The sequence below is a fragment of the Panicum hallii genome, chromosome 4, assembly GCF_002211085.1.
Source record: "Panicum hallii strain FIL2 chromosome 4, PHallii_v3.1, whole genome shotgun sequence".
Taxonomy (NCBI): Eukaryota; Viridiplantae; Streptophyta; class Magnoliopsida; order Poales; family Poaceae; genus Panicum; species Panicum hallii.
Genome location: NC_038045.1, coordinates 46,652,248 through 46,667,913, shown reverse-complemented (window position 1 = coordinate 46,667,913; position 15,666 = coordinate 46,652,248). Strand labels below are relative to the sequence as shown.

Here is a 15,666-nt window from a genome sequence, read left to right as displayed (position 1 = left end):
GCTCTAGTGAAGTCAAAACTGGTGAGACTAAAAAACTAGCTTTACCTAGCTTATAGTTTATTTTAGTCTAAACTTACAAAATAACTTCACACTATTGTGCCTAAATACGAAGCCGGAAGAACCCCTCCCAGGTCCAACAGGTCCTAAGCATCATGCATCGACTTATTTTCTGTTCAACCCTTTAATTTGCGCTTCTCTTATGCAACATGTAAACGTTTCTCCTCTGTGAGATGTCTAATTTGTGCAATGTTGAACCGATGCGATTCGTTATTTCCATTCCATTCATGTCGGTCTCAGCATCTTTCCACTCAAATATATCTGTTTCGACTTTTACTATTACTAATTGTAATTGGAGGTTTTTGTGAAGCCACCTAGAATCATATGCGGACACTCTAAAAAATAGAAAAATCTTTGAAATTCACACAAAAATTAGAAACATCCAGCCCCCACAACTCTAATCATAACTAGCAAGGTGGCCTGTACTAATAGCTCTGGTAGCTAGTTTTTATAGTTTTTTAATATTTTTACCTTAACTAAAGAGATGTATTTGATATTTTATTTACCTCTTGTTCGCTCTTGTCAAATACTACCTACATGTATAAGAGTCCATATCAATCATTGATTTTTAAGTTGTTCTATATCAGGTTTGCATATTTTAATACTTTAACTTGCAAAATCTAAATTTGAGGATTGAATTTAATATTAGATCACCTTGAATATGAATGCATATTGTACCACGTAATATCCAACTTTGATGATTAATTGTAATATGTGGTGACCTTGAATACAAGTTTGTCTGTTTACAAAGTCTTTTATATGTAGTTATTAAATAAATTTATATTTTTATGTTAGTGATGTTGTCAAAGTCAACAATTTGTAACTTAGATGTTGGACTTTAATTTGTGCCTTCCAATATTTTAATTATTATTTAGCTAAAAGAATTCTAGCCTAGTTGTTAGAGCACCCGAGTAGCATCCAACGGATCTAGATCTAACTAATCTTAGGAGCGAATTAAAAAGATTGTGGATTAAATAAAAAATTATATTAAAAATATGTTGCGGCCTCCAGATGACTTCAATAAAAAATATTATGTTTATTTATTTGCACATGTCGTTGCAACATATATATGCTATATTAATGTATATACATTTTAATTTTTTATTCGGCCTAACCCGATGGTTTTTTCCCCACTTTGGTTATTGTACATATTTTTTTTTGCCCGTGTGACTGTATAAATTGTACAATTTTTATTTTTTATTTAGTTCCAAACATGTGTTTATTGTTATTTCTATCTCTTTTCTTTGACTTCCATTTTCTCCCACTATTTCTACTGATTTCTTCATCTTCCATTTTCCCTTCACACATTTAAAATCGATTAGTGTGTTTCGCGTCTGATGCACCTAATGGAGAAGTTTCCTATGTACTTCAACTCAGTTACTGAGTTAAATGAGGCTAGTTTGGCAGGGCACCGGCTGTGGCTGAAATGGCTCCGACTTTGGCTTCTCTGGTGTGAACGCAAAATCCAAAAATATGAATAAAATATTAAGGATAACAAAGGTTTAATGCTCATTCAAAAAATTAAAATCATGAATTTTACAACTAAATAATAGGTTGTGTGAATTCTATACTGTACCTGATCTGTTGGGTTGTCGTATCTTATATGAGTAAGATCCTGTCAAATTCTCCTATTATAAAATATTTGTTCCTGAATGGTACCTTTTGTACCTTCATCTACCTCCATCAATTTTGGTACAGTTTCTTCGTATGGAACAGTACAAACTTCCACCATTGTTGATGTAACTATCACAATAGTGTGTTTGCCAACGACATTTTGTTTCAGAGAATGAGCTAAATCTCCCAATAAAGTTATCCTAACTGGTGCCATAGTATTCAATTATTAAATCAAATAAGGAAAATATTGTTTCTTGTTCCCTTCTAATATAATTTTAAGCAAATAGAGAGTCTTACTTTGATATATGAAATTCAATCTCGTGAATATTCCTTTTACATGGGTCGGCGGTATTTTTCATTATAATTCTAGATTCAAGTTTTCTAATCATTGTGATTAATCCAATAACATCTACAAATAGTAAATAAGATTATTAGATTAAAAATCTAGAATCTAGACATAAGTTGAAGACATTTATGATAAAAATACCTGAGCATTATTTATCTATATTTTTTCCATTCTAACAGTGTATCTCTAGAGGCAAACTCGAAGTAATACTTTCTAAAATTGTTGAATCCTCATCCAATTCCTTGTCATTTGTATTATAAACAAAAACTACTTTTAGTAGATTCTTTACTGGACGATATCTGGCAGCATCTTGGACTCTGAAATTGCTAAGTGCATAGATAGAGCCCTCAATGATCCTTGGCTTATAATTATCAATATGACTTCTCCAAATAGTAGCATGAATTGTTTCACCTTTAAAAAATATTAAATGCTTTTATAGTGAGTGCTAAAACATAGGATTTGATTTATTGAAAAAAAGGAAAAATATGATGCAAAGAACAATACCTGTTCATCCATAAGAATCAGATCTAAGCTCATAAGTTCATCTGCTGCAAAAACTAATTGATTCTCATATTCTTAAGATTTTCACTTGAATGTTCCATGACTACCCAATTGTTATCAGTTGTCTTATCTTTTTTGTATGCCATATTGTTAACACCTGCAAAAGGTTTGCAAATAGATGATGCGTATCTCTAGGACATGAAGAAGAGGTGGCATTGGGTAATACCTGAACTTGATGGAAAACGATAAGTTGTAGCGGTAATCTAGATTGTTAATAACTATTTGCAAAGAATGCAAGTTGAATTCCTGGCAACTGGAGTGTCTGGTGAGAAAAAAGTCAAAACAACCCGACGCAAGAAGGCAGTTGATCAAGGCATGAAAAATGCTCATAGGTCTCGTAGGATTTATTGCTATGTGGAATATGCTAGTTGGCCATCTATTTATTTACTTGGCTGGATTATTTTTCCTGCCCGAGTTCTATAATTTTATTTATTGACCGTCTCCTTTCCAAATACATACATATGTACACGTTATGGAATATGAAATATTTTCAGCATGTGATAGCCAAGACAGGTTCTAATATCATGCGGACTCTATACACGAGCGTATATAACCATGTATCATTTTTTAATTGGATATGGACTCTAGATTAGTTTACACGGTTGCATCTTTATGGATTTAGATATGGACTCTTCTAATTAGTTTACACTGTTAGATCTTTATAAAATTCGATAGTGTAAATCCTTTTCTTTTTTAGATTAATATGGAAATTTCTAGACCCACTCGGCTAACGCGGTGGCTTCTTTTAACACTTCCTTATTAATATAATATTAATATAATAGGTAGTTATTGGATCTGTTATCTTTTCTAATAAATTACCCACCTCTGCCATTATGAAAATAGACTAAAGTAACATCTAAACATGTATCTAAATTACCCACCTCTGCCATTATTAAAAATCTAAAGTAACCCTCTAATCTTCATGTAAATTACCCACCTATGCTATTATAAAAATAATACAAATAATCTCATAAATTTGCATATAAATTATCCAATTATATCATTATTAAAAGTTAAAGCAACCTCTAAAACTGAATCTAAATTATATAATTATAAAAATATTAAATTGCACCAATATAAAATTTTAAATTACTATTTCTATCATTATTAATATATTATTTATATTATTATTTATATAAAAATGCTACTCACGATATGTGTCACCATGTATTTATGTATGATGGAAGAGATAAGAATAACAATTCACAAACAAATGGTTCAATTAAATATATATCAAACACACATGGAGGTGTGATGCAAAATAAAATCTATTGCAACTAGATAATGATAAATATGTATTTTAGAGTATGTGTTAGAATATTTAATAGATGAAGAGAGCGTGAGATAGATAAATATAATTACTATTACTAATTGGAGGCTTCTTTTGAAGCCTCTAGGTGAAGCCACCTAGGATCCTAGGTGGACTCTCTGAAAAATAGAGAAATCCTAGAAATTCTTATAAAAATAAAAAATATCCTGCCATCAATCCGACAACTCTAATCATAACAGTCATTGGATCTGTTATCTTTTCTAATAAATTACCGACATCTACTATTATAAAAATAGACTAAAGTAATCCCCTAAATATGTATTTAAATTATCCACCTCTTCCATTATAGAAAAAAATCTAAAGTGACCCCTTAATCTTCATGTAAGTTACTCACCTATGCTATTATAAAAATAATGCAAATAACCCTATAAATTTGCATATAAATTATCCAATTATATTATTATTAAAAGTTAAAGTACCCTTTAAAATTTTACCCATGTCGAATAAGAAATTTTCTCAGAGAAGTAACTGTACGTACGGTTCCTGTCCTCTTATCTCTGCTCTCTACTAGCTTTGTTGCAGCCGATTGGCGCCAGCTAATGTGGTCTTGATTTATAGGGATGCGAGCATGCATAAGACCATCTCACGCATTTATCTTGCAGGGTTGGATGCATTCCCATCCACATCATGGGGATGGGAGCATGCATGAGACTATCTCACGTATTTATCTTGCAGGGTTGGATGGATTCCCATCCACATCATGGTGTATTTAGGTTCTATTTGGATTCTATGGTAAAACTTTAGCCCTGCACTTTTAGTTTTTTTTCCAAAAGGATCCAAACAGGTAGGGCAAATGGCTAAATTATGGACTAAATTCTTTTGCCCTCAAGGGGCCCTAAACCGGGCTAAACCTCCTCGAGGCGAGCGTTGGACACCTGTATCCCGCTCCACCCAGTCCCCACTCCCCAAATCAGTCATTATGAGAGGAAAATCAGTCATTGTATCATTAAATGCTACAGTTTAGTCTCTGAATTCAAACAGTCAAGAAAGGGCTAAAGTTTTGCCCCTAAACTTTAGCCCATGGCAAATGAATCTGAACAGCACCTTATAGTTTTCAGTCCAGCCCGAGGCTGGCCTGGCATGGAATTAAATTAAACAGGCCTGGATTGGTCCAGCACGAGCTTTGTGCCGTGCCTGGATCGAGACCTCGGCACGTGAGCCGGCCCAGCCCGGCCCGACACGGCCCGAATAAATAATCGGGCTAATCGTGCCAGGCCTAATCATGCCGGATCTAGTCGGGTCCGAGCGGTCTGAATGACCAACTATAGATGTACTTCTATATATCTAGCTAGAGAACAACACCATTTGCTTTTAGATCATGGTATGCTGGCATATAGCGTATCCTCATCACCGTGTGCTTTTGATCTTTAGACAAAGGTCATATGCTATACAGCCGTTGCATATATAAGCTCAAATCTAGAGGGCAGATCGCTGACAGGCACGCAGGTCCGATGCGAAGAGATAAGATCCGGACAGCACCTGCCAGGCATGCAGGCCCAACAGATATCCAGATCAACATATATAACTTTCCCATCCGGACAGCAGTGTATCGATCGTCGAACCATTTGCATTTTTTTCATTGATCGAGCCGTGCTCCTCGATCTGGCAATTGATCTGAAAGTAGGTTGGTGTACAGTGTACTTCTTGCTATATATGGAAAGTTACTTTTACCAAGTATATATATAGCTACAGCTAACTAACTACTGAAAATAATTTCAGTAACAACTATTGTGTGTGATTACTGACATCCTTTTGCTTGACGTAGTTCAGTAATATGGTAATTCGGTTTACTAATTTCGGATCGGTTCGACCAGTAATATAATTTTCACTTCTAGGTGTAGAATAAACACTACACTTAGGGTGTAGAATAGTATTACCATATATACACACACGGTTATACACATGGTTATAGTGCCCTATGATGACCCATGAGTTGAAGCTGGGAGCCATATCATGAGGATGGAGCGTGACTTCCATACGGTGGAAGGAGAAGGAAAAACCAGCTACACCACCAACTCCAGACTTCAAGTATGTAGCTAGAATTCCTTATTTCTCTCTAAGCAAACATGCGTGAACAAATACTCTCCATCTTACATTTTTATTTTTCCGTGCGTCGTAGCAAAAAGCTTTGCTTGAGACTAAACCAGTGCTTGAGGAGGCTGTGAGACAAGTATGCTCTGCTCTCCTCCCTCCAAATCTGGTGGTTTGTGATTTGGGCTGGGGCTCAGGTGATAACACACTCATCTTCCTATCTGAGGTGATCAACGCAAGTAGCGGGCCATAATATGGTGGGGATCCAATTCTTCCTCAATGATCTACCAGGCAATGACTTCAACCATATCTTCCAATCAGTTGAACGGTTCAAGAACTCGGTTACAACACATCATAAGGGAGAAAGACTGCTTCCATTCTATATTGCTGGGTTATCCGGCTCCTACTACACTAGGCTTTTCCCTTCTCAAAGCGTTCATCTCTTTCACTCATCTTATAGCCTTCACTGATATTCTCAGGTACAGAATATGAGAATACACAATTTAGGCTCAGTAATTTATAATTCAATTATTTTTGTACAAATTCTTGATTGATCATCATTGTGCTAATAATAAGAGTGGCACTATATGCCATTCAGCTTCCTGATGGGTTAGATGGAAACAAGATAAATATTTACATTGAAAAGGCTACATCACCACCTTGTGTGGCGCAACTATACCAAGAGCAGTTTCATAAGGACATGATGCTATTCCTTGAGCTGCGATATGATGAACTGGTGGTTGGTGGGAAGATGGTGCTGACTTTTCTTGGGAGGAAGGAAGAGGATGTATACAGTGGCAATTTGAACTATCTTTATGAACTACTTGCAATCTCTTCGATCTCTTGTTGACAAGGTATAGATTATAATGCAAAAAAGATTTCACTTGCTTCTACTCACTGCAAATATTTATGTTGCATGTGGAACAAGATGGTCTTACACTTCCATTTCTACCCACGAGCAATCCACCCACGATACACACTAGCTGTAAATGTACTTCTTTTTTTTGGCAAGGAAAGCTATACATGTACTTCGACTACACCGTCCAACCAAACATATTATTTATACAGTATATCAAAATATGTACGAATACTATTCTTGGAGTTGAATGCCAACGATTATAATCAGTTTAGTAAAATTCTATGACTTCGTTTTGAGGAGAAAAAAGCCAATCAAGCAACTAATAAGTTAAGCTTCATATATTTTATACAGGGCCTTGTGGAGGAAGACAAGCTGAACTCCTTCAACCTACCAATGTATGGGCCATCCGTTGATGAAGTGAAGGCAGCTGCAAGCAGACTGGGCTGTTTGACATCAATGAAATTAAACTATTTGAATTAAACTAGGATCCTTATGACGACTCAGAAGATGACAATGTGCAAGATAGCATCCAGAGTGGGTGAACGTCGCAAAGTGCTTAAGGGCTGTGATGGAAACTATTTTTGTAAGCCACTTCGGTGAATCTATTCTTGACGCCCTCTTCAAAGAATTCGCAAGCAAGGTAGCAGAGTATCAGGAGAGGGAGAAGACCAAGTACACTGTCATTGTCCTATCCTTGCAAAGAAGATAGGCATATATATATATATATATTCATTGTTTTTGTGGTTTGATGTACTTTCTTTTGCAATGATTGTGGTGTAATAATTTGACTGTACACAAAATGATCTTGATGTTACCATGATATTTAATCAATTCTGTTTCTCACAAAAATATTAATCTATTCCGTGAAATTAGTACCTTAATTAAGTGTTCCCACATGATACACTCGAATTATTCTCATTGTGTGGTTTATGTGTCTGTAGTCTTTGTAATCAGAAAAGGTTAGAAATTATAGCTAGAGCGGTAGTTTCCTTTTTCTTATACCATATATCATAGCTCTTTGTAGACTTTCAGTAAAAGAATTTGAACTATATGTACCAGTTTTCATGTAGCATCTCCACCCCCGGGAGAATCGACCTTTTCCATTAGGTAGATGCAGTGGTCTAGATATTTAATTAGGGTCTAAAAAGCACTTTGCTTTGGTGTTATGCTGTCATCCTATTAATATTCACCAAAAATTCTTTTTTTCGCTTTTGTTATCTTTAAATTTCTATATATTTGTCTTCTTCTTTAATATATTTAATTAGTACTGTGGGCCTCTCCTGTTTCATAGAAAGAGCTCATCGGAACTTGCTTGTACTCTTGTGCAGTGTTTTAATTTCCTTATAAGAGTTGGTAGGAGAACTGCAAACATTCATTTTATTGTAGGGGTAAAGCTACAGAATAAGGCCGGATGGGGATAAATCCAAACTACTCAAAGGATAAAAAATTCATTTCACGGAAACAAAAAGAAAAAAAAAGTCGTCCATAGAAAAGCCTGAGTCAATAATGAAATGAAGAAGGGCATTGATGTTTCTAAGTTGCGCCAACCCAACGAGCATAGATATATACTCCAATCACAAATAACTGTCATTTTAGACAGATGTACGGTCACCAAGATACTATTTTGACCATCCACTAATAATATATTCAAAACATATAAAATTATAATATTTTGAATCTATTTTTGAAGATAAATCTATGCAAAAGTTCATTAAAATCTTTGAAGAGATATTGATGATCAAAGTTCAAACATCCTCCAAATGACAATTATTTGTGACTAATGGAGTATAGTAACCAGGCCATCAGGTTTCAATGTGTTAGGCCCTCTAGTGGGTGTTTAGATGATTAATGGAAAATGATTAAGGGACTAACACATTCGATGAGCTGATGAATAGGTCATAATCCCACTGGTGAATAAGTAAGACACTGGTGACCATCAAAAAGGAAGAAAGAAGTTCTAGATGAACTACTTTGCTCAGGAGATTGGTTTATCTGCAATGACCTTAGTCGGGTTCTCTTGATTTTCCAAAGGGTCCAGACTCTGGAACCTGGGTGGAGCCTTTTCCTTTGAGCCTCCGGTATCTATGGTCCGGATGATACTGCAAATTCCGATTGAGCACATACTGGTCAGTTGTCGATGGATGTTTATATATATACCCCCTACAGCCCCTTCAGCAAGACACGAGAGAGAGAGAGAGTCCTTAAGTGCGCCATGGAAAGTTTGTGAAACTGTTAAGAGCGACCAGATTCTTTGGAAGGACCAGACAAATGCAGGAAACTCTTTCGGGGTGTCCAAACTTCAGGAAATAAGTCCTCGAGTCTCGCTCTTGATTAGCTTGTTCTAGCTAGGGTTCTTTGTGTTCAATTCATGTTTTCCACTCGGTCTACTTGATAGGTGTGTTTCTAATCGCAAGTGACTGTGGGAAATGAATAGACACACCTTCAAAAAAGTTGTGTAACATTTGTTTTGTCCTCAAACTGCAGAGCCTTCGCTTGGTTTTGAATTCATCATCTGTACTAGGACGACCCTGATTTAACCTGGAACCTCCATATTTTCCCGAGGATCCAGAATAAATCTGAACCATACAGATTTTACTGAACTATTCAGCTGCTATGTTTCTTGATTTCAGTGAAAAGTGCCTATTTAACCCTGCTCTTGGCATTTCGGTCCTAATGGCGGGATTAAGAGAGAGACATTCAATGCACAGATGGTGAAGATAATAAATAGCACCATAACAAGCAGTACATTACGCACAAACATGTATAACGAGTTTTCTAGACAACTAGTGTAGCGTGTCATAACAAATATCTGGAGTGAAACAACAGAACTTTAGGGCAGGGCACATGGATATCTATATTACTTTCTTCATGGACAGGACGATAACCGCATGCTTGGTTTTCTCCTTCTCGAGATGTTTGGCAACACGGTGCGCATACTCTTTGAACAACCTGTCGAGTATGGTTTCTCCGAAATAGCTTGCAATGAGCGGCTCCATTACTGCTCTTATGCACCTAGCAACATTCACACCGCTACTAACACTGTCGTGCACAGCATGACTTTCTGGATCCCAGTCTGTCTCGAACAGTTTGATGTGATTCATGTTGAACATCCCACTTTTCTCCACGATTGCCACTACTTCACCGATCGATGGTGAATATACTGGTAGATAGAACGAATCAAGTTTTTCCTTTTTCAAAAGGCCCTGTTTAGATCAAAGTTAAGTACATATAGATATAGTGCGACGCAAAATCATTGTTAAATAGTGGTGGGAACTAATTTACATTTACCTCATCAACAAGGGATTGCAGCGATTGTGCAAGCAATCCGTAAAGATGGTGATTGGACTCTCCACGCAACACATCCTCATGCTTCCTCCCAATACATGTTAGAATAATGTGGCCACCAAACACAAGTTCTTCATAGCGCAGCTTGAGGAAGAGGGCGATGTCCCTTTGGAACTGCTGTTGAAACAGTTTTACTAATGTAGGTGATGTAGTCTTTGTGATGTAAATATCTCCCTTATCTTGGTGCGTTTTTCTCGTGCCTTTCACTCCCTCTGGTGCCTATATATTTTTACATGGCATTAAAAAACACACTTGGTCTAAAAGAAACTGTAGGGCGTCTTAAAACCTAAAAAATAATAGTGCATGGACAAGCAGCCTGACTCATAACGGTGAGGCCACGACGGAAATGCATAGACACGTGTGACGTGCATCTTGTAAGCATACATGAGAGCGCCATTGAAGACAGAACAAAGAGTGGAAGAGGTGAACGCTTTGACGAGGGAAAAGCCTGGTGTAGTAAGAGCCTGGTAACCCAGAGATATAGCACGGAGGTGGTGCTTCTCCCTGGTGATTTCTTGCCGTCAACTTGTTGAACCGCTCGACCAACTTGAAGAGGTTGTTGAAGTCATTACTCGGCAGGTCATTCAGGAAGAACTGAAGCTGCGGGTGGTCATGCGGTAGGCCAACTTCCTTGCAATAACGAGCTATGGTACCAATCACCTCTGAGATGAAGCACAGTGTGTTAGGCCCCGAAGAGCAGCCTAAGTCGGCCACGATCATGGTTCGAGGAAGGAGAGCTGTGTATACATCTCTCGTGGCCTTCTCAAGGATTGGTTTAATCTGAAAGAAAGCTTTTTCCTGTTTACATGAAGATAGAAAACATGTTATATTCCTAGTACTTATGATCATATTTAGTGTTAAGAAATCTAATGATTTTACAACATAAGAAAAAGGGTCGTTTTGTGTTTATTGAATCCAACTATCCTCCATGGACACACCAGCAATTTAACAGTAGGCGGGAGTTTCCGAGGAATCCAAATAACCTCTGGGTTTTTTCAGATTTGGCGAGCATCCGGAATAACTAATGAATTACAACTCTATTGTACCGCAATCAGTGCATTGATTTTTGCATCGTTAATGCTTTTTGTTGGTTGGTTCCATTATCACAAAGCTGCTCTCAAACTGGCCTGGTTCCAAGATGTAGAATCCATGTTGAATCACCACTTAGCAGGGTTATTAGGATTTGGATCTCTTTCTTGGGCGGGACACCAAATGCATGCATGCATCTTTACCGATTAACCAATTTCTCGATACTGGGGTTGATCCTAAAGAGATACCACTTCCTCATGAATTTAGTAGCAATTAAATCTTTAGTAGCAATTAAGGATAGATAACTTACAATCTGATATAATACACTCTTGGTCCTGTCAGTTGACAAGTATTATGAAAGGGTACTTGTCGATAAATTAGGAGAGGGAGGGAGGGAGGGAGAGGGGGGGGGGGGGGAGGGGGAGAGGGAGAGGGAGGGAGGGAGGGAGAGAGAGAGAGAGGGAGAGAGAGAGAGAGTTTACTTGAATCCTGGAATTCCTAGTGTAGCTAGTTTGTCCGTCCCCTGTGGCCATGTGGAGATCACGCTCTATATTCATGGCCATGCTGCGAGGTACACTATTTCAGCTATGGTGTAGAGAAGTACCCAAGCCAAAGTTCAGCACTGAATTTATAGAAAGACGATTGCCATGCGTTACATGAATGTTGCAGCGCCAGCTAGCTTAGCCGACATAGCACAGCCACTGCACGTGAATTTCAGCTGTTCACTGGTGTGCTACTGTATGCTACACGCATGCATCTGTATGTACGTCGAATTCAAGACACAATTGTCAATTGTTGATCCCTTTGACGTGTAAGATTCTTTAACAAAAAGTAGGATTCTCCATCCCTGTGGCCATGTGCCCCATGTCGAGACCACGCTCTATACGCATGGCCATGGTGCAGTAATGGGAGCTTTGCATGCCGTCCCTACTACTCGCTGCTGATTGCTACACGTGTTCCATGCATGCTTTGGCCAATAAAACGTCATGTTGTTGTTAGTTTCTGTTCTGCACGGAACAAGCAGGATTTCAATTTGTCCTTTTCATTTTGGAGTTATTACTACCGCCCCTACTTGCTGATGATGCTACGTTGGCCCTTCCTAAACCATCATGTTGCTATTTTCTGCACGGGACAAACAAGGAAACAACTAACAAGCATTTTGTTCAAAAATTGGCCCTTCCAACGACATGCCATCTTCTCATCTCCACTGGCGGAAGCGATGGTTGGAGAGTTTTTAGATCAACTCCACATTTTGTTCAGACAGCGACATGCTCAGATTAGTTTGGCGCACACATTAACGGTTGGGAGTTTTTAGATCAACTCCACATTTTGTTTGACAAAAATCAAAAGAAAAAGACCCACATTTTCTTCATACGCCATGTGGACATAACAGAAGAGGAGACCCTCGTCGGCCCATGGACCGTACCAGAAAACACATCTTCAGTATGCGGATTCACAACCGGTGCTATGGATCTGAGTCTCTGTCTTCGGTACCAGTTGCATGGCCTAATACTAAAAGGACCATTTAGTATATTTGATAAAGGGTAAGACATCCAAATAAAATATTTCAAATCTGGGAAAACAATACTAAAGGTAAGTAACAAGTCACATGATTTTTCGCGGGAAATACGTGCACCTGTGCTGCGTAGGTTTCGAACCTAGAATCTTTTGCCTCGCACATAGATTTCTTAATATCTCCCTACACAGTAAATCTAATCTAATTTGGGAAAAAGTTGTTTTCCTTTTAAACTCATCTATAAAGAATAGCCTTTAATATCGGTTGATAACAGGAAAACACGTTTTCCATCCACCACAAAGTTATGTAATGAGGGGGTAGAGGCAGCGCTACGAGTGTGGCTTGTGTGTGCAGTACGTGACATCATGACCTGAATTTTTTTGCAATTATAGCATGAGTGTTTGTATACATATACATACATACATATATATAGAAAAAATCCATTTTATACGCGCTTGTAGCCACTCCCACATGCGTATCTCATGACGTAGGACATATCTGACCCAACGAAGAGCATATACGTGAAGTATGTGATTATACTAGAACATCTATAATGGTATATACGTTGGATATGTGACCATACATACAATATATGGATATACTAATTTTTATATACTAGTACTAAGGTATATCTATAATATATTAAAAAACGGGATGCTTTTGAAATTTTGGTATATATCCTTTTGAAGTATCTTAGAATTAGTATATTAACATACTCAAAGTGATAAATAAGTATGCGGATATACACACGGTGGTATACTGATGGTGAGAGTAGCTATAGTGTAGATAAAACTCGTATACCAATATTTTTTCCCTCGCAAAAAAAAAGAAAACCCAACAGGGCGTTCGATTGAAAAAAAACGGACACCCCCGACCCAGCGTATTGATATGTTGCATTGGGAATTTTTTGCACGTAATTTTGTTGCGATAAGTATAAGCTGATGTTACAGTGAAAAAAGGCACTCCAACTCAATGACCGATGTTGCGGTGAACTTCTTACGTAATTTTTTGTTACAATAGTGATAAATGATATTGCAACAAGAGTTTACAAGAGAAGTTGATTACTAGTATTGCAGCGGGAGTTTCAGTTGATTATTGATGTTGCAATAGTTATTTTAGGATTGTTTGATGGGTTGACCTATGATGTTGCAGTGGTCATTAACAGTATGTTTGAGATGTGAGGTGATGTTGCAACAACTATTTTAGGATGCTGCATAAATTAATTCTAGATGTTTCAATAGTTGATTTTTCATGTTACATCTTTTTAATCTAATCAACTAATTCTATTTATTTTATCAATCTTTTAAGAAAAATAATTTTTTAATATTGCAATTGTAGTACAAAAATATCGCAATTATATTTCTGCAAAAGGTAAGTGTCAATGTTACAGAACTCTATTTCTACGTATTGTTGTTTTTACAGAATGTTGCACTGAAACATTATGTCATATTGCGACGGGAATTTTCTATCATAGAATCGGATGATAGAATTATTTTTATACATATTTTTGTAACGTTGCAAGCAGTGATTTTGAACGTTGTAGTAATTAATTTCCAATGTTACGACGGAGCATCCGATTGGCAAACTTCCCATGGAACGTCCTGGTGCTAGTCGCTCCGTTTGGGATTACACCCGTTGTTTTTGTTACCGTTCAATATAGAAAGCAGTTCTTTATTTGTAGACTTCCAGTCAAAATAAATTTGAAGTATACATGGTACCAGGTCTCTCTTAGCATCTCTCCGCCTCCGGGGAGAATCGCAGGCCTTTGTCTGTTAGGTTGACCTAGTGTTCTAGAAATTTAATTAGTTAGGTCTAAAAAGTACCTTAATTAGCTTAGTGTGTTATGCAGTCATCCAATTAATTAATATGCGCTAGAATTTTTGTTTCACTTTTGTTATCTTTTATACCCTCTCTAAAGTTCTGTTTCACTAAAATTAGCTTGTGCCGTTGCAGTGTTTTAATTTCCTTCTGAAAGTTGCCAGGTCAAATACAAAACATCTGTTTTATTTGAGGGGTATAAAGCTACAGGATACACTACCGGAAACACGGCCTTTGCCGAGTGTCCAGAGCTTTGCCGAGTGCAAAATATCGGGCACTCGGCAAAGCAAAACATACGGTGAACTCCTCCTTTGCCGAGTGCCATACACTAGGCAAAGAAAAACACTCGGCAAAGAAATTTTTGCCTAGTGTCGAGCACTCGGCAAAGGTAGACACTCAGCAAACGAGCGCCTGGACGCACAGGCAATTAACAGCGTTAGTCTTTGCCGAGTGCCTAGTCGAAGACACTCGGCGAAGAGGAGTTTTGCCGAGTGCCTAGGCAAGACACTCGGCAAAATATACATATTTTTTTCTTTATTTTGTCCAAAATTTTTTCTATTGTCATCCTACATTCTCCTCAACAACATATGTAATTTAGATTCATTTATCGAAGTGTTTGCTATATTTTATCAATTTATTTCATTTTATTGAATTTCTTGAATAATTCAAATTTGAACTGCGTGGTCATTCGAATAGTGGAAAAAATGAATGAAAAATTGATATTCATGTTAATGAGCATGCTTTGAGGCCTTATCAAAGAAAGGACTAGAAATTTCAAACCTACTATTTACGAAACATGGCGACTAATTTATGTTCAAGTCGTGTTTAAATTGTATAAAAGACAAATTTGGTCGGAAAATTATGAAACTTGTCGAGATGTTATGTTATCATGTGAGGACAATGTGATAAAATTTTTATAAGATTTTATGAAAGTTTGACATCTACGATGCTTAACACCTAATCGGGTTTCAAATAAAATCATACACCTCTTTGAAGAACTTTCAATTTATAAGCATCGTATGTTATAACTTTCACGAAACCTCGTCAGATTTTTATCACAGCTTCCCCATATGATATTATTACATCTCGACAAGTTTCATGATTTTCGGACCATATTTGCTTTTTATACATTTTATAAACAACTGGACAAGAAGTTCGTC

At 37.2% G+C, this 15,666-nt stretch overlaps 1 protein-coding gene and 1 pseudogene across 1 annotated transcript; one reads left to right on the top strand and one right to left on the bottom strand.

Moving 5' to 3' along the window:
* The first annotated feature begins 5,861 nt into the window (after positions 1–5,861).
* On the top strand, positions 5,862–7,507 carry LOC112890937 (annotated as a pseudogene).
* A 264-nt stretch (positions 7,508–7,771) lies between these two features.
* LOC112890564 (anthranilate O-methyltransferase 2-like) lies at positions 7,772–11,735 on the bottom strand. Its single transcript, XM_025957434.1, has 5 exons — positions 11,655–11,735; positions 10,528–10,941; positions 10,087–10,362; positions 9,661–10,001; positions 7,772–7,874 (listed from the first exon to the last, which is right to left on the bottom strand). Exons 1-5 carry the CDS (start codon positions 11,733–11,735, stop codon positions 7,772–7,774), a joined length of 1,215 nt encoding a protein of 404 aa, XP_025813219.1.
* Between the last annotated feature and the right edge of the window lie 3,931 nt (positions 11,736–15,666).

Coding starts and splice junctions, on each gene's coding strand:
- LOC112890564 (XM_025957434.1), bottom strand. CDS start 11,735: ATGGCCATGAATATAGAGCGTGATCTCCACATGGCCACAGGGGACGGA. Junction 10,942..11,654: donor CTAGGAATTCCAGGATTCAA/GTAAACTCTCTC, acceptor TCATGTAAACAG/GAAAAAGCTTTCTTTCAGAT. Junction 10,363..10,527: donor GTCTTCAATGGCGCTCTCAT/GTATGCTTACAA, acceptor AAAAATATATAG/GCACCAGAGGGAGTGAAAGG.